This window comes from Kogia breviceps, chromosome 2 (assembly GCF_026419965.1).
Source record: "Kogia breviceps isolate mKogBre1 chromosome 2, mKogBre1 haplotype 1, whole genome shotgun sequence".
Lineage (NCBI taxonomy): Eukaryota > Metazoa > Chordata > Mammalia > Artiodactyla > Physeteridae > Kogia > Kogia breviceps.
Genome location: NC_081311.1, coordinates 60,095,066 through 60,113,383, shown reverse-complemented (window position 1 = coordinate 60,113,383; position 18,318 = coordinate 60,095,066). Strand labels below are relative to the sequence as shown.

The following is an 18,318-nucleotide window of genomic DNA, read 5'->3' as shown; positions in this document are numbered from 1 at the left end:
AAGTTCCAAAGAATTGTAAAATCATGCAGTATTACAGCAGAAAACTTTAGGCATCATTAAATTTGTTTTCCTCATTTTTGAAAACAGTATAGTGGCTTAAGATTAGAGCATGGATATGTTGAAGTCAACACCACTATCTGAGTGATTTTAGGCAAATCAGTTGACCTCTCTGTGCCTCTGTTCTTCATCTGTAAAATGAGATAGCAGTGGTACCTCCCTCATAGTTGTTAAAAGGATTTAATGAGGTAATAAGGGGACTCCTGACTTATAGCATGTGCTCAATTAAAAATTTTTTTTTTTCTTTTAAAGGACAAATTGGAAGTCACAAATGAGTACTGCAATGGCAGAGGGAAAGAAAACATGACTAATGTTTATTTAGCACTGTTATCTTTCAGGCCGTGGAAGATGCGTATGTATTAGGTGATTAACATGTGTATTACTATATCCTTTAGCCATGAGAGACATTTTACTTTTTCCATTTTACTGATGAGGAGACTGAGGCTTAAAGATATTGTTGCTTGCCCCAGGACACAGAACTAGTAATAACAGAGCAAGGTAAGATTCATTCCAAAGCCCCAGTTCTTTTCCCACCACTCTATGTTACCTTCCAGGATGGGCCCTCCGTCTCAGTTTTCCAAACATAAAAATGGGCGATGTTTCAAAATTCATTTACAAATTGGTTTGGAGTTATTTTTCCATATGGACAGTGTTACAGATGATATGTTATATACCCAGGCTTATCTGCAAAAGCTGCAATGTAATTGAAATCCTTCACATTTGTGAACTAAATCTGTTAAGAAAAAAAATGCATTTGCTAAAAAAAGTGCATCTAGCTATTAAAGTAGAAAAACAAGAAAAATAAGAGTGTATTTTAAGTTTTGTGGAATGTTTGAGAAAAGCAGATTTGGTTAGAGGGCAGTGAGGAAGATACAGACTGTTTTGATGCTGATGGGGCCTCTGGGATACTTAAGGGACTAAACATTTATATAGCACAGAGACATCCTGCATTTGATAACACCCTAATAGTGTACACATTCGTATGCATTATTTCCTTATAATCATGTATGAGACAGGACAGATGGTAGAGTTGACCTAATTTCTCTTAGCAATATTTAGCTTTCTTTTTTCTTTTTAAAAAGCTTTTAATCCATGATTTTTGTTTAATGGCCTGTGGGAGCCCAGCTAGTCACCTTATAGAGCCATAGAGGATTAGTTTATAGGTATGTTGAAGAAATAATGAAAATAATAGAATGGAAGATCTTTCTGAGTTAATTGTGGGAGAAAGTGGGTGATGGGGAGAAGTTTCCTGTGCTGATGATTTGCTTGCTTGTTAAATTGGTGGCCACGAAGAGCACAGGTGTTTGTGGTTGTGTCTACAGAAGAATCCTGAGTTGAGGGAGAGAATAAAGTATTTGCAAATTGGAAGCCTGCCCACAGTATCTTCATAAATAGGGATCTGGTGAGCAGGGCTTCTCTGCTAACATTTATCTAGCCTTAACTGATACACTCAATCTCATGTTGTGTTAGAATAAGCAGCTGCTGCCAAGGCAGCTTAACACTAGTTGTAAGGAAAGTATGTTGCATCAAATGAGCTTGCTTGACATTAGAACTTGCCACCCATGTAGTTCACCTGCTCTTTAACCCATTTGATTGTGTTCTTATTGATGCACATTTAAGTTTTTGGCAGTTGGTCAAAATTTGAACCTTTTAGGCACTGGCGGTGTCTCACTTTATAGATTGTTGTGTACCAAGAATATTGTTGGTACATTTTAGAAATTTAGTGTATATTTTTCTGATTATGAAGGCATTGCATACTCATTTTAAAAAAAATCTGAAAAGTTGGAGAAGGATTAAGAAGAAAATAAAAATCATCTGAAGGTCTACTCTCCATGTTGTAATTCCTTCCAGTCTTTTTTTTTTTTTTTTTTCGATGTGACTATATATTGGGGAGAGAGTGGGATGTTTCATTATTAGTGAGATAGCTGAGGCATAAGTAAAATTTTACATGACACTCATGATATTGCAGAGCTTGCCTCCTGTACTGTGCTAATTAAGAACGGAATCTTTTTGCTAAATCAGGTGGCACAAATTCAAATACCTGCAGGGTCAAATAGTGAATCAGGTGGGTTATAGGGCACCAGGGGGAGTGGTAGGGACTGTGGTAAATTGAAAAATGCAGGCCCTGATTGAAGAAAACTGCTATCTTCAGCTTATTGTTGCCATATGGAAACAGGGCCTAGTGTTACCAGATCTTCCTGATAGTCAATAAAATCTGGAAATCTCTATTTCTTTCAATATGAAATTTCCCATTTAAAAAGAATACTGAGCAGGTCAAACAAAATAGGTCTGTGGGTTGCACTTGTCCCATACACTCCCATTTTGTCATTCCTGACGTAAATACTTCTCAGTCTTTCTTATAGTTCTCACAAGAGGAGCACTTTTAGAAAGTATTTAGAGAGGAGCTGGATAAGGATTTTCTAAGAGTGGCTTCAGGAACTTTTCACTGTGTAGACACTGAGAGGGTTGCCTAGTACCAGAGTGAAAAACTCAGATACTCACAGGGACCAGGCAGTGACATAAACAAGTGTGAAATGGTCTGGATGTTAAGATTTTAGGGAGTGATGCAGAAAGTATATTCCCCATATGGAACATTTGGGTTCCTGCACATTGTTTCCTTACTGGAATGCCGATCTCATATGGCCAAATCTTTTGACATTTCAAGAGATGTCAGAAATTTGAATCGTTGTGAAGTTTTTTGTTTTTGTTTTTAAAAAGGACCAAACAAAAATCACCCTTGGCCCAAATTCTGCACAGAGGTCACTAGTTTGCAACTCCTGGCCTAGGTCACCTAAGTATATCCTACAAATTCTAATTCTGCCATAGGTTAGTAGGTGTTAGAAAAGAAATAATTCTTGGTCAAATGAATTTGGAAAATAATGGATTAAACAAAATTAAACCGATTTCTTGTCTGAAGGTTATCTTAGATCCTTAAATATATTAATATGCCTTGTAAATTCCTAAGAAGAACATATAGCCCATAGACTCTACAGTTATAGTTATCTCCGTATCTCCACTTATTTCTCCCACTACCCCCTTTGCCTCTTGAGGAAGAGGTGGCTTTCTTTCTGGTAAAAGCTGGTCTCTCTACCTACTCTTCAGATTCTATCCCTGCCTCTTCAGAGACCTTGCTTCATAATCAGGGTCTTGTTTCCTGCCTCCTTTCTTTAACCCTATCAACATGCTTAATTTTCTCCGATTTAAACAAAATAATAAACCTTTCCTTACACCATACACAAAAATTAACACCAAACAGATCATGGACCTAAATGTAAGAGCTAAAAGTATAGAATTTTTAAAAAACAAAGGAATAAATCTTCGTGACCTTGGTTAGGCAAAACCTAAGATACTGTATCAAAAGCACAAGCAACAAAAGAAAAAAATAGATAAATTGAACTGCATCAAAATTAAAAACTTTTGTGCTGCAAAAGGCACTATCAAGAAAACAAAAAGACAACTCACAGACTGGGAGAAAGTATTTGCAAAAGACACATCACCTAATTAAAATATGAGTAAATGGTTTATTTATTTATTTATTTATTTATTGGCTGCACGCTTGGCTTGTGGGATCTTAGTTCCCCTCCCTTGGCAGTGAGAGCGCAGAGTCCTAATCACTGGACTGCCAGGGAATTCCCCTGAGTTAAGGGTTTAAATAGACATTTTTCCAAAGAAGATATACATATAGTCAATAAGTACATATAAAGATATTCAACATGATTAGCCATTAGGAACATGCAAATCAAAACCACAGTGAGACACCACTGCACTAGAATCATTATAGTAATAAGAAAGGCAGATAATAACAAGTATTGCCAAGGATGTGGAGAATTTTGAACCCTCATACACTGACTGTCGGAATGTTAAATGGTACAGCCTCTTTGGAAAACAGTCTAGCTGTTTGTCAGGTGGTTAAACATAGAGTTACCATATGATCCAGCAATTCTACATCTAGGTATATGCTCAAGAGAAATGAAAACATATGTCTACACAAAAACATTTACACTAATGTTCATAGTAGCATTATTTAAAATAGCTAAAAAGTGGAAATAATCCAGACGTCCATCAGCTGATGAATGATAAACAAAATGTGGTATAACCATACAATGGCATATTTGGCAATAAAAGGCAATGAAGTACTGATGCATGCTACAACATGAAAGAAACCATTCATTAAAGACCACATATTGTATGATTTCATTTACATCAAATATCTAGAATAGACAAATCTATAGAGACAAAGTAGATTAGTGATTGCCGAAGGCTGGATGGAGGTGGGGAAAGGCTGGGGATAAATGAAGGGGGTGACTGCTAATGAGTTTCTTTTCGGGGTGATGAAAGTATTCAAAAATTGATTGTGGTGATGGTTGTATAACTCTGTGAATATACTAGAAACCATTAACCTCTCTCTAGCGGTTGACACTGTTTTTCACTTTCTTGAAACTCTATCACTTTGGCTTTCATGACACACAGTTCTACCATTCCCCCATCCCGCTCTCAGACATTGTCTTCTCGGCACTTTTCATCAGCTGGTTCTTCCACCAGCCGCAATCTATTTCTTCAGTCCAGGCAAGTAAAGAGAGGAACCGTCTCTATTCCTCCTCTAACATTTCCTTATCTCCATCTGAACATCCCATACTTTCTGATTAGTTTCTCAGAGCTGGCTTTCTTCCTCCATTGCATGTATTACCAAGTCACTTGAGTCAGGAGTCTGGGCGTCTCCATTACCCTCTATGTGGACTGAGTGTCATGTAGATGCATTTCTTACATCTACGCTCATATCCATCCATACTGCTGCCGCTTTAGTTCATCTTTCACTAAGACTCTAAGCTCCGTCACGTCAGGGGCCATGTGTATTTTTTTCATCACTGTCTTAATACTTGGCACTGGTATGTTATATAAATATTTGATTGAATAAATGAACTAACAAGTGAACTTGTATTCCTAGTTTTCTTCCCTCTGCTCCATTCTTGCTGCTGAGTTTATCTTGTTGAAATGTAAACCAAAGAATGTCTTTTGCTTAGAACCATGAAATAATTTCCCACTGCTTAGAGAGTAAAGTCTAAGCACATTGAACACAGGGCCCTCCCTGATGTAGCATCTTTCTGCTTCTTCAACTTCCTATTCTCTATACCTCTTCTCCACCCAATACCCTGTGTTCCAGCCAGGTGGGTCTGTGTTCCCTGAACTGGACATACTTTCACATATGCTACTCGGCTATTGGAAACCTCTCCTTTTTCCCCCAAATTCCATTATTCCTGGAGAACTCTTATCAGCCTTCTTAGAGTTTCTTTTCCTCTGTGAAACTTGGATATAACTCTTGTTAGAGCATTACCCTGTGTTACAAGCATTTGTTTAAGCATTTGTCCTGTCTGAAGGGCGAGGCCTGAATCTCACTTTTTTTTTTGCGGTTCTTGGGCCTCTCACTGCTGTGGCCTCTCCTGTTGCGGAGCACAGGCTCCGGACGTGCAGGCTCAGCGGCCATGGCTCACGGGCCCAGCCGCTCCGCGGCATGTGGGATCTTCCTGGACCGGGGCATGAACCCATGTCCCCTGCATCGGCAGGCAGACTCTCAACCACTGCGCCACCAGGGAAGCCCTCACTTATTTTTTGTATTCCCATCACACACAGTGTTGTACATAGTGCCTGCCACATGGGAAGTTCTCAATAAGTGCTTGATTAAATGAATGAGTGAGTTGGAAATCAGAGTAGCTTAGAGCGTCCTGTTTTTTCTGGTATATATGGCTTTTTTAAACACTTGGCTCTGGTGTGTCCTCTGTGAATGATACAAAAGGTACCAGTGAGGGGGTGGATAGATCACAAGTCCATCACCAAGCACTGCAGGAAAACAACCAAAAGTGTTGCTGATGTTGGGTCACATACATTATTATTATCCTTGTATGACCCACACGTGGTACTGGACACAGCTGCCTATCAGAATGGCTGTTCAGTATAATAGATTGATACTTACGCCATAAGAAACACTGATTTGAGCCAAACTCATAGGCAGATGGATGCACACTCCCTTGTCCATAATCAGTTGGTCAGTCAGTTGACCCCATAGCTTGGCTTGGCCTACTGTAACTTTAAGTTAGGCTTACATTTTCATCATTTGTACTTCTTGTCTAAATACATTAGCAACTTCTGTTGATTACCATCTCCCTTACACCTTTTTAACATAATGCTCTATAGTTACCACTTATACTGTACAAATCCCTAACACAAGTCCTGCCTGCTGTTTTTTGTCTTTCTGTTTTCTTATACCTAGTCTAGCTAAGGGAGACATCTACATTAACATATTTTTTAGTCTGGGTAGTGACTTGAACCAGCCAAGCCTTTTTTTTTTTTTTTGCTGGAAAGAAACCAAATCTCTCTACTGAATTACCGAACCAAATCGAGTAGATTGTGATAAAAGGAGTAATAACAACAGCAGAAGACAAAAGGCCTCTCACATAGAATTCTGAACTAAAGTCATGTAGTGAACAAAAGGTATTTAAATTAACTGCGGGAACAAAGTAAGAGCTCTTCAAAAGAAACGTCTTCCTGCCAAGGCCCCTAAAAATGCCCCCAGGCCTTTTACTCATTCACTACTATTATTTCAGTTCTATGTCTAAGGATGCTTTATTTCTTATCTCATTCTCTTCCCACCACCTAGCGGGCACATGGTTGGCACTTACTGCCTGTTTATTGAATTGAATGGAATTGGGCCTCAGGAGTTAGAAGCAATTCTCTGAATAAGAAAATAAAAGATATAATTTTAGCAGTGAATAGAACCAACAAATCCGAGTTTCAGCACTGGAATAAAGTTTGGAAGCAATAAAATGTATTAACTGTAAAATTAGATTACTTTGAAAGGGTTGTTGTTAAATGCTGACCTGGAAAACCTGCTGAGAACTTAAGACTATAACTAAGACCTATTTGTCATTCTTTTCTCTGAGTTTTTTTTTTTTTTTTTTTTTTTTTGCGGTTCTTGGGCCCCTCATCGCTGTGGCCTCTCCCGCTGCGGAGCACAGGCTCCGGACGCGCAGGCTCAGCGGCCATGGCTCACGGGCCCAGCTGCTCCACCGCACGAACCCGCGTCGCCTGCATGGGCAGGCGGACTCCCAACCACTGCGCCATCAGGGAAGCCCCCCCCCCTCCGCCACTTTTTTAAAGCCCTTTAACATATAGGTCTTTTTTTCAGAGGGAATAAGACTTATTTTAAGGTTAAGAAAATCAGCCGTGTACTTTAATTTAATCTCACACTCATAAAACATACAGATAAAATGTGTAGGAAGTGAGAGCTTTTAAATTTTGTATTTATTAATCGTTTTATACCTTGTTCTGCAAAAGAATTTGAGGTAGAAAATGAGGACTTAAGGTGGAAAATATAAATTTAAAAGTAAGTTTTCTTCATCAGAGAGCTAAAAGGGAGTTTGGCCAACACACAGTAGACAAGTAAGAAGACCCCCAATGAGATCACATAGTAGAGAAGAAATAATTGAGTAATCAGATGATTTATTTGAGGTTACATAGCTGTTTACTAGCTAAGCTGGAACTAGAAATCAAGTCACCAAATTCCCATACATGTGCTCTTAACATGTTTGTAGCAAAAACATTTGGCTTAACTAGCCAAGAATTTTGATGACCTGTTGCTGCACAGGTTCGAGAAGCATTTGTCAAGTTGATCACTTCCCGCTTGTTTGCAAAGTTGTGGCCTGTACTAGGAAATCATATGCTTCCCCATACTAAGGTCGACCTCCAGGAATAATGTTTTTCCACAAGCTGTGAAGATTCCTGCTAGTTAAAGAGCATTTTGTGAATCCCTTTCTGAATTGCTCTACTCTTTTTATTTGGAAAAGATGGCTGCTATAGAAACTTTTTGTTTTGATAGTGTGGGGAGAGAGGAGGAAAGCTCATTTCCTGTCATCTCCTGGTCGATGGCTTAAAAAACGGGAAGTTTTGTCTCCAGCTCTCCTCATTAGGTTTTGCCTGCTGTTTACACATAGAAGATGCCTTTCTGGTCCTGCATATCCTTAGAAACTGGCTTCTTTGGAAGTTCTTGACTTGATACTTGATACAGCGATAGAACACTGAATTGAAAAGATCTAGATCTAGAACAAAGGATGACAGCCTTTGAATAAATGGGCAGGTTAAGTTACATAATCCTCTCTGCCTTCCCTTGGCACACAAAGCCCTTTCCAGGCTGACTCCATTTTTCCTTTCTAGCCTCATTTCCTTTGCTGAAGGCACACCAGCCTGTTTTTCTTGTCTAGTCAACCGTGTGCTCAAACACATTTGAGGCTTGGCCTGTGCTCTTCTTTGTGCTTGGGCTGTCTGATCCCTCTCTCCTCCATGTGGCAACTGCTGTCTCTCTAGGCCCAGCTCCCTTCTTCTCAGAAGATACCACGTAGCAAAGGTAAAAATCAAGGTTAATCTAGCAGCCATGTGAAGAGTGAATTAGAAGAAGAAAGTCTGGAGGCAGGAAGACCAGTTTTAGGAGACAGTGCAAGTCCCATAGACCTGAGCTGTCCAGTATTGTAGGCACGTGTGGAATTTAAATTCAAATTAAATGAAAGAAGACAACCTGAAAAGGCTATATACTGTATGATTCTAACTATATGACGTTCAGGAAAAGGCAAGACTATGGAGACAGTAAAAAGATCAGTGGTTTTCAGAGGTTTGGGTGGAGGGATGAATAGGCAGAGCACAGGATTTTTAGGGCAAAACCTTGTGTCATGCCATGATCATGGATACCTGTCATTATACATGTGTCCAAACCCATAGAATGTGCAACACCAAGAGTGGAATGTAATGTAAGCTATGAATTTGGGAGTGATTATGATATGTCAATGGTAGGTTCATCAGTTGTAACAAATGTACCACTCTGGTGGGGGGCATTGATAATGGGGGAGGCTATTGGTATGGGGGCGGGGAGTATATGGGAAATCTCTGTAGCTTCTCAATTTTGCTGTAAACCTAAAATGGCTGTTTAAAAAATAGTGTTAATAAAAAAGATTAAAATTAATGAAAATTAAATAAAAGTAATAATTCAGTTCTTCAGTTGCACTAGCCATATTTCAAATGCTTAGTAGCCACAAGTGGCTAATGGCTACTGTGTTGGATAGCACAAATTAAATAGAACATAAATAGGGCTTCCCTGGTGGCGCAGTGGTTGAGAGTCCGCCTGCCGACGCAGGGGACATGGGTTCGTGCTCCGGTCCGAGAGGATCCCACATGCCGCGGAGCAGCTGGGCCTGTGAGCCATGGCCGCTGAGCCTGTGCGTCCGGAGCCTGTGCTCCGCAACGGGAGAGGCCACAACAGTGAGAGGCCCGCGTACCGCAAAAAAAAAAAAAAAAAAAAAAAAAAAAAAAATCATAAATAGAACATTTCCATTTCCATCATAACAGAAAGTTCTATTGGACAGCATTGCCAAAAATCAATTCCCCAAGTAAAAATGGCATTCATTCTACATAGTCACGTTTTATGTGTTATGCCTTAAAAACAGGACCATTCATTGTGTGTAACCTATTATGGGCTGAGTGTATTGAAGATCAAAGTGACTATGGATACTATCACTGCAGTTAATGAATGCAGCTTAGAATAATAAATCAGATTTAGTGCCCATCACTTAAATAATTAAAAATAGTTTTAAAATAAGTAGCCCTTGAGTATGTTTTTATTGTCTATTTCTGTGTCCTCACCTACCTCCTACCTTTTCAAAAGAGACCTAAAATAGTTAAATAGAATTCATTCTTTAGTAGTTACCTCTACTGGGGTCAGAATAGTTGCTATTGAAAAACTGTTTCAGTGGTTTTGCCTGGTTTACTCATGATTGTTTTATCCTTTCATGTTAAATCTTTGCTATACATCAGCCTTTTAGCATTGCTGCTTTTGAAGACATTTTACTTAATTGACCTATGTGTTATTTTAAATTTTTCTTTCCGTCAGTCCACTCCCCAGCCCCTACTTCACCCATTCCAAGAGCAAGTCCCATTAGCTTTTCCTCCCAAAGAACTAATTCTCCATGTCCACCTTGGTCTTTGTTTTAAGTCACTACCATCATTCCCCTGGATGACTACAGTAAGCTTCCTAACTGGTCACTCTGCTTCTCCTTGCTTGCTAAGATCACTTCTCCTTATAACAGGCAAAATGACCTTTAAAAAAAAAAAATCATGTCAGTCTCTTGTTTAGCACTCCTGTTTCCTGTTGTACTTAAGAAAGATTCCAAACACCTTAACTTGGCCTAAAAGGCTCTTTTGTGATATGACCCTTGCCTTCTTACCCAACCTCATCACCACACCTCCTTCGCTCACTGAGCTTCAGCCACTCTGGCCTCCTTAAGACTCCTTTAGTATATCCAAACTTTCCTGCCTTTGGGCCTTTTTCTTGCTTCTCCCTCTTGATTGTGCTTTCCCAGCTCTTGCATGAGTCGTTCCTTTTCAGCTTCAGAATCTCAGCTCCAATGTTACTTCTTTGTCCTCTGTTTTTTTTTTTAAATTGGATTGTTTGTTTTATCACTATTGAGTTTTTAAAAAAATTTATTTAATTTATTTTTATCTTTGGCTAACATTGCGTCTTCGTTGCTGTGCAACGGGCTTTTTCTAGTTGTGGCGAGTGGGGGCTACTGCGGGGGCTACTCTGTTGCGGTGCGTGGGCTTCTCATTGCGGTGGCTTCTCTTGTTGGAGCACGGGCTCTAGGCGTGCGGGCTTCAATAGCTGTGGCACACGGGCTCAGTAGTTGTGGCTCATGGGCTCTAGAGTGCAGGCTCAGTAGTTGTGGTGCACGGGCCTAGTTGCTTCGCGGCATGTGTGATCTTCCCGGACCAGGGTTCAAACCCGTGTCCCCTGCACTGGCAAGTGGATTCTTAACCATTGAGCCACCAGGGAAGCCCTGTCCACACTTTTTAAAGTAGGCCCCCTCTACTCCTACCCCATACTCTTTATAGCATCATCTTTACTATTACCTGGAATGATTTTGTTTATTTATTTATTTATTTACTTGTGTGCTCTCTCTATGTCTGCTCCCACTGGAATATAACTTCCATGAGGGAAGGAAACTTATTTTTACTCCCGTTCTGTCTAAAGTACCTGGAACAGTGACTGGCACGTGTAGTTGCATTCAATAAGTGTTTAATAACACCGAATAACTGAATACTTTCTAAAGGAGATATAAGAGGAACTCTCCCCACTCCCCTGGCTTGCTCACTCTCTCTCTCTCTCTCTCTCTCTGCCCCTGTCTCTCTTTGGCTCTCTCTATATATGTACACGTGGTGTGTAAAATAAAAGGAATTGCCATTGCTCTAAATGTGAATATCCTTCTAGACCCTTTATGCTTAGTATGAACTAGTGACTTTGTTGCTGCACTTCATCTTTTCCTTCATGAAGTCATGGCCCACAGCTTTCTGAATGGCTGATTTTTGTTAGAAAATGTGATGAACAATACATCTGGAAATATTCTGTCATGTTTTGATCTGAGAAGCTCTAGAGAACCAGCTGCTGATTTGAAAGGGTTTTATTATGATACAGACAGTCCATTGTCTACAAAAGCACTGGCTATTACACAGTGATATATGTGTCTTGCTTTTTTCTGAGCTATTAACTTGAGAGAAAAAACTTGTATTTATTAACTCATGCCTGACTGGTATTCCCTGAGAATAGTTTATTGTGTTATTTGCTTTAGCTGCTTTACTGTGCATTTAGGAATTTTTTAAACTCGTTTTTCTTCTTTAAACTCAAGAAAAGTTAAACGGTTAAATAATAGGATTGAGATACTTTCCATTCTGGGTCTTAAAAATTTCACAGATTTCTGCATTAAAATGTGGTTTATATTTATGATTTAATATTCCTAAATAGCTTTATATTGATAAAAGGGTAAATTTCACTATTCCTTATATTAAAGTTTACTTCTTTTATAGTGCTTTGTAATATATGATATAGTTAAAGAAAAATTGACATCCAAGCCCTACATAGGAATGATTTTAAAGAAAGTGACTATGTATACCATTTGTGGTATAATAAATACATGTGTACATGCACACAGTCTGGTTAGTGTGGCAGTATTTTGATATGTTTTTAAAATTTTTTGCCATTACTTTTGGGGAAGATTTATATAAAATGACAGATAATTAATAAAATTTTTAGGTAGGAAATAATTACACTTAATTAACTCAGAGTAACATTTTAATATTACATTTTAAATTACAAAAATTATATATACACATTTCAGAAAATTAGAAAACAGGAGATACAGATACAAATTCACTCAAAATTTTGCAAGCATTAATAAACACATTTTGTTTTATATTCTTTCAGTATTTTGCCTTGTACATAATGAGTTTTGGGTTTGTTATAATCATAGTGTATTTATTATTTTTTATTCCTCCTTTTAAACGAAGTATAATGTCATAAACATTTTCCCATAGTGCTGAGTCTTTATAACCATTGTTTTAATGGCTCCATAGTACTAAGTCTAAAGATATATCTTAATTTACTTAACTGTTCCTTATTGTTGGATAAGTTATTTTGAAAATGTTTTTGCTTTTTTAACTAACATGATAGTGAATATTTTTGTAAATAGTGGTTACCACACTTGGTATTATTGCTTATAGGCTATATTCTCATAAGTGGAATTCCTAGATAGGACGTTTTTCTCTGTTAACACATACTAGCAAATGATTTTCCAAAGAGAATATACCAGTTTACATTGCTACTAGCAGGGTGTAAAACTATTCCATTGCAACATTTAGCATTATATATTATTTTTTTTTAAGTTGCTCTATGATTAAGGAAAACATCATGTTGATTACTAGTTAAGTTGTGTACTTTCATATGTTTGGTTTCTAGTTTCAGAGTTATGATTGTTTCACATATTTTCCCAGTTCCAGTAATGTCAATTTTTTTCTGAATAGACATTTTAGCTTACCTAACTGGATTCATGTACTTCATGTACTCTTTCAGAGATGTAGCAGTTTGTCATTAAACATAAATACACACAAACATATATATTCTCATTTTTTTTTTCTCACTGTGCTCAATGATGCCTTCAAATTAATTACTCTGGAAAAGGGTTAATGCATTATGTTTGCACTCTGTATTGGTATCCATGTGTATTATGGAAGCATATGTGGGAGCAATCTTGATAATTTCAAAAAAATCCAGAAATTTTCTTCAAACCTAGCATTTTCAGTGATAGAGTATGTGTAATGTATGTGCTTCAAATATGTTTAAATAATAGTTTTAAAAGTCTGAGAATTTAAATTTGAATTGTGAATCTATTTTCCCTGTAGGTTGGAAAAGAGACTGTTCAAACCACTGAGGATCAGATTTTGAAGAGAGATATGCCACCAGCATTTATTAAGTAAGTAATTAAAACATTCTTCTATTGCTAAGCAGAATAATCCTCTTGTTAGGAAAGGAAAAATACTGACTGTAGGAGCAATTTTTTTTTTTTAATATAAAGCTCTGTTTACAGTTGAAATTTCAATTTTTCATTTTTCAACAGTAAAATTTCCTACTATTGATTTTATTCATTGGTGTTAGGCATTTTTGACATGATCTTTAATCAAACTGTGACTTCTGAATTTTGTTTTCAGAATGGAAAGGATTCAGATACATTCTGACCTTAGCATTCATGACTCTGGATTGTGTACTAAATACCTTTGCTTGGAGATAACAGTGGATACAAACTTAAAAAAAAATGTGTTTTGTTACATATTTCAGCAGCATTTTAAATTTAAGTTATAGTTACATATCACTTAATACTCCTACAAATAATTTCTAGACATTTTGGCCTATCCTATGTAAAGTAATCAGAGATACTAACTTTTGATTAGTTAAAGCTTCTCAGGTTCTTGATTATGTTGTCTTTGATTAGACTTTGTTTTTTATGGCAGTCACGTCCTAAGTAAAAGTAAAGCCTGATGCATAAGACAAAAAAAAAAAAGTAGAACCTCTACAAGTCAATAAGAAAGGGATAAGTCTATTCAGTTTTAAAAAACAAGGGCAAAGAATTTGAATAGGCACTTCAAAAGAGAGGAAATCCAAATGGCCAGTAAACCTGTGAGAAGGTGCTCTATCTCAGTAGTCATCAGAGAACTGCAAATTGTTCTATTATAAGCTCCTAAATTAAGAAGTCTGATAATATCAGTTGTTGGTGTGGATGTGGAGCAATTGAGACACTGCTGCTGGGAATGTAAATTGGTGCAGCCACCTTGGGAAACAGTTGGGCATCAGTAAAGTGGAAGATAGGCAGTTTCTCTGTCTCCCAGTATGTTCCCTAAAGAAACTTATGCCCATGTACACTAGGATCCATATACAAAAATACTGATAATCAACATTGTTCATGATGATACCACTGGTCTATCTACAGTAGAATGGATAAAAACGATCATGGTATAGTCATCAATCGGAATATTAATCAGTAATAAAAAGGAATGAGAATATTTCATTTAAAAATGGTTAATTTTAGGGCTTCCCTGGTGGCGCAGTGGTTGAGAATCCGCCTGCCGATGCAGGAGACACGGGTTCGTGCCCTGGTCCGGGAAGATCCCACATGCCGCGGAGCGGCTGGGCCTGCGCGTCCGGAGCCTGTGCTCCGAAACGGGAGAGGCCACAACAGTGAGACGCCTGCGTACCGCAAAAAAAGAAAAAAAAAAAAAAGGTTAATTTTATGAATTAGGAAAAGAATGAATGAATCTGAAAAATAAGGGAAGTGAATGATAGAGATATAGATATGTAGGTAGGTTCCATTTATTTAAAGTTCAAAAACATGTAGAAATAAACTGTTGTTTAGGGATGCATATTTATAAGGTAAAAAGATATAGACGAATAAGGAAATAATGAACACAGAAGTCTGGATAGTGGTATCTCCGGGAGGAAGGAAGAGGGCTGTACTCAGGGAGAGGCATGCAGGGGCTTCTAAAGTGGTAATAATGTTCTATTTCTTGATTTAATTGTTCAGTTATGTGAATGATTCTTTTATAATCACTCATTATATTATACATATGTTTTGTGCAATTTTCTGCATGTATGTTTTATATATCACAATTTAAAATAAAGCAAAATGTTCCTTTATTTTTATCCTCCTTATGGTCTATTATTTTCATTGAACAGATGAAAATTTCACCCATATTGGTATCTTTTTATTTCTAACTTACTTTAGTGGGTGCTTCTACAGAACTATGTTTCTGTTAATTCTGCAGAATGTTCATGTGTCAGGAAGTAAGGTACCAGAAGCAACTGTTTTTTGCGGAGTCTGTTTTGTGGGAGTCTTTTTTAAACTTGCCCTCTTTGGACTTGGTGGCATCCTGGGTTTCTTCCAGCTCTAACCAGTACGAGCCTACTTTGTTTATGTGCCATTTCATCAACATGGTAATATTAAGAGTCCTATGCTGTCAGTTAAACATAGTATAATTAAACTTGCATTTACTGTACATTAAAAACACAGCTCTAGCTTGTACCCATTTTCCCCTCACCCCCTGAAAGGTACAGAGCATGGTGAGATAGTGTATAGGGCGATTCAATATTAGGGAAGTATGTATATGTATAGCTGATTCACTTTGTTATAAAGCAGAAACTAACACACCATTATAAAGCAATTATACTCCAATAAAGATGTTAAAAAATATATATCGGGGAAGTTGGACTTGATGACCCTATAAAAAGTTCCTTTTAACCCTTCACATTCAAGCCTATGAATATCATTTGACTGGTAAATGAATTTCTTCAGGAAATTCATTTCTGCTTATTCCCAGAGATATACCTTTGAAATATGCTATGTGCTCTCTCACAGGCTTCCTTGGGGACTTAGAAAAATTAAGGAGTACCCTAGTTGTGATGATATTTTCAGAAAAGTAGGTAACTTTAAAACAAAACAAAACTTCATTGATCACCCTTGGTGGTAACTAGGACACGAGCCCCTTACTCTGGTAATGGGAAATTTAAAGAATAGAGGCATTTGTCCTATCGTTCCAGAGGTTCCTCAAAAAATTAAAAATAGGTATATCACATGATCCAGCAATTCCACTTCTGGGTATTTATCGTTTTTAAAAAAATTTTTTTAAATTTTATTTATTTATTTTTATTTTTGGCTCTGTTGGGTCTTTGTTGCTGTGTGCGGGCTTTGCGGCAAGCGGGGGCTACTCTTCGTTGTGGTGCGTGGGCTTATTGCAGTGGCTTCTCTTGTTGCGGAGCATGGGCTCTAGGCGCGCAGGCTTCAGTGATAGTATTTGTGGCCCTCAGGCTCCATAGTTGTGGTTTGCGGGCTCTAGAGTACAGGCTCAGTAGTTGTGGTGCATGGACTTAGTTGCTCTGCGGCATGTGAGATCCTCCTGAACCAGGGCTCAAACCTGCGTCCCCTGCATTGGCAGGTGGATTCTTTTTTTTTTTTTGCGGTACGCAGGCCTCTCACTGTTGTGGCCTCTCCCGCCGCAGAGCACAGGCTCTTGGATATGCAGGCTCAGCGGCCATGGCTCACGGACCCAGCCGCTCCGTGGCATGTGGGAATCTTCCCGGACCGGGGCACGAACCCGTGTCTCCTGCATTGGCAGGCGGACTCTCAACCACTGCGCCACCAGGGAAGCCCTGGCAGGTGGATTCTTAACCACTGCACCACGAGGGAAATCCCTGGGTATTTATCTTAAGGAAATAAAATCACTTATCTTGAAAATAATATCTGTACCCCATGTTGACTGCAGCATTATTTACAATAGTCAAGATATGGACACAACCTAAGTGTCCATCAATGGGTGAATTGATAAAGGTGTGATATATATATATAGTATATTATTCAGCCATAGAAAAGAAGGAAATCCTGCTGTTTGTAACAACATGGATGGACCCTGAGGGCATTATGCTAAGTGAAATAAGTCAGAGAAAGACAAATACTATATGATTTATATGTAGAATATTTTAAAAAATGAATTCATAGGTACAGAGAACAGGTGGGTGGTTGCCAGAGGTGGGGAGGTGGGGGGGTGTGCAAGATGGGGAAGGTAGTCAAAAAGTACAAACTTGCAGTTATAAATAAGTGATGAAGATATAATGTACAGCATGGTGAATATAGTTAATAATACTGTATTATATATTTGAACGTTGCTGAGAGTAGATCTTAAAAGTTCTCATCACAAGAAAAAAAATTGTAACTATCCTTTCTCTCTTGGGCATACTTTATTTCGCAGTAACCTCATAGCTCTAGTTGATGGGGGAAATTCTAACCAATAAAAGTGGAATAAATGACAGAATTAGAAAGTCATAATTATGCAATGTTTAATGAAACCACTGATTTAGGTAAGGATCATTAATGGATATGAAACCATTCAGAGGTTTTAACCTTTATCATGCCATGCAGGGAGAACCCTGGTCACCTTGAGGAGTCAGGGAAAAACATTGTGTTATGACCAACTGAAATATTTACTGAGCAGTGTTTAAAAAGTACACGACTTAATATGCCACACTCTGAAATGTTACCTGAAGATAGCCTGGAGTACAAAAACAATACGGCTGTGGTTATCAAACAAATTTGGGGGACAAATAAGTATTCTGCAGTTTAAAACATGAGGGCTCTTTATGCTTTACTTTAGAATGCAAAATGAAGCAAAAAATAACTTTACTAGGATGGGGAAGAGACAGAGAGGGAAACAGATGGAAGCAGTTAATGACATCCTTGGAACTGTTGAGTAGGACATTCTTTTGGGCTGTTTGGTTGATGTTTGGAAGTTTCCAGGGCATGACAGACTGATGCTTCTGCTGTCTCTACTTTCACAAGGACTTCTAAATAGTGTCTGCTTTGACAATGCTAAAAAGTAAGTCTAAAAATTTATTCTTAGATCAATCTCTATTCCTAGAATGTTAGAATGTCAGGGCTAGAGAAAACAGAAGACTGTTGATCTATAGATGGATTTATACATAAGCAATCTGATGTAGATTTAGAGATTTTTCAGGGAAGGATATGTCATTTTCAGAATTTTTGACATTTTCAGGATTTGGGAGGGGGTCTCAAAATCAAATCATAGTCTATTTGTTTGACTGGCAATTAAGGGCATGTTGGAATGTTGGAGAATGGTTTAATATCAGTTAAAGATCATACATTTGGGTTGTAACTGTTGATGAGGGACTCCAATGCTTGGGCAATTCCTTACTGTAAAAGTGAGGCCCATTTTAATATAGAACAAGATTTGCATTGTCACAGGAAGGCTTTCTCTTGGGTGGAGCAAAAGTTATCTGCTCCCTGAGTGCACTGGCAAATAGAGTTTACAATTTACTAATTTTACCAGATTGCATTA

The 18,318-nt window shown here is 38.0% G+C and overlaps 1 protein-coding gene across 7 annotated transcripts in view; it reads left to right on the top strand.

The window, feature by feature from the left end:
- Positions 1-18,318, top strand: part of VCL (vinculin) — a 111,701-nt gene that overhangs the window by 20,120 nt on the left and 73,263 nt on the right. For all 7 annotated transcript variants that reach the window (XR_010838928.1, XR_010838927.1, XM_059053144.2 and 4 more), the window contains exon 2: positions 13,324-13,394. Coding sequence is in view for 5 of the 7 variants with exons in the window: in XM_059053144.2 (XP_058909127.1) it covers positions 13,324-13,394 (71 nt within the window). In the remaining 2 variants the exon portion in view is untranslated. The remainder of the gene's footprint in view (positions 1-13,323; positions 13,395-18,318) is intronic.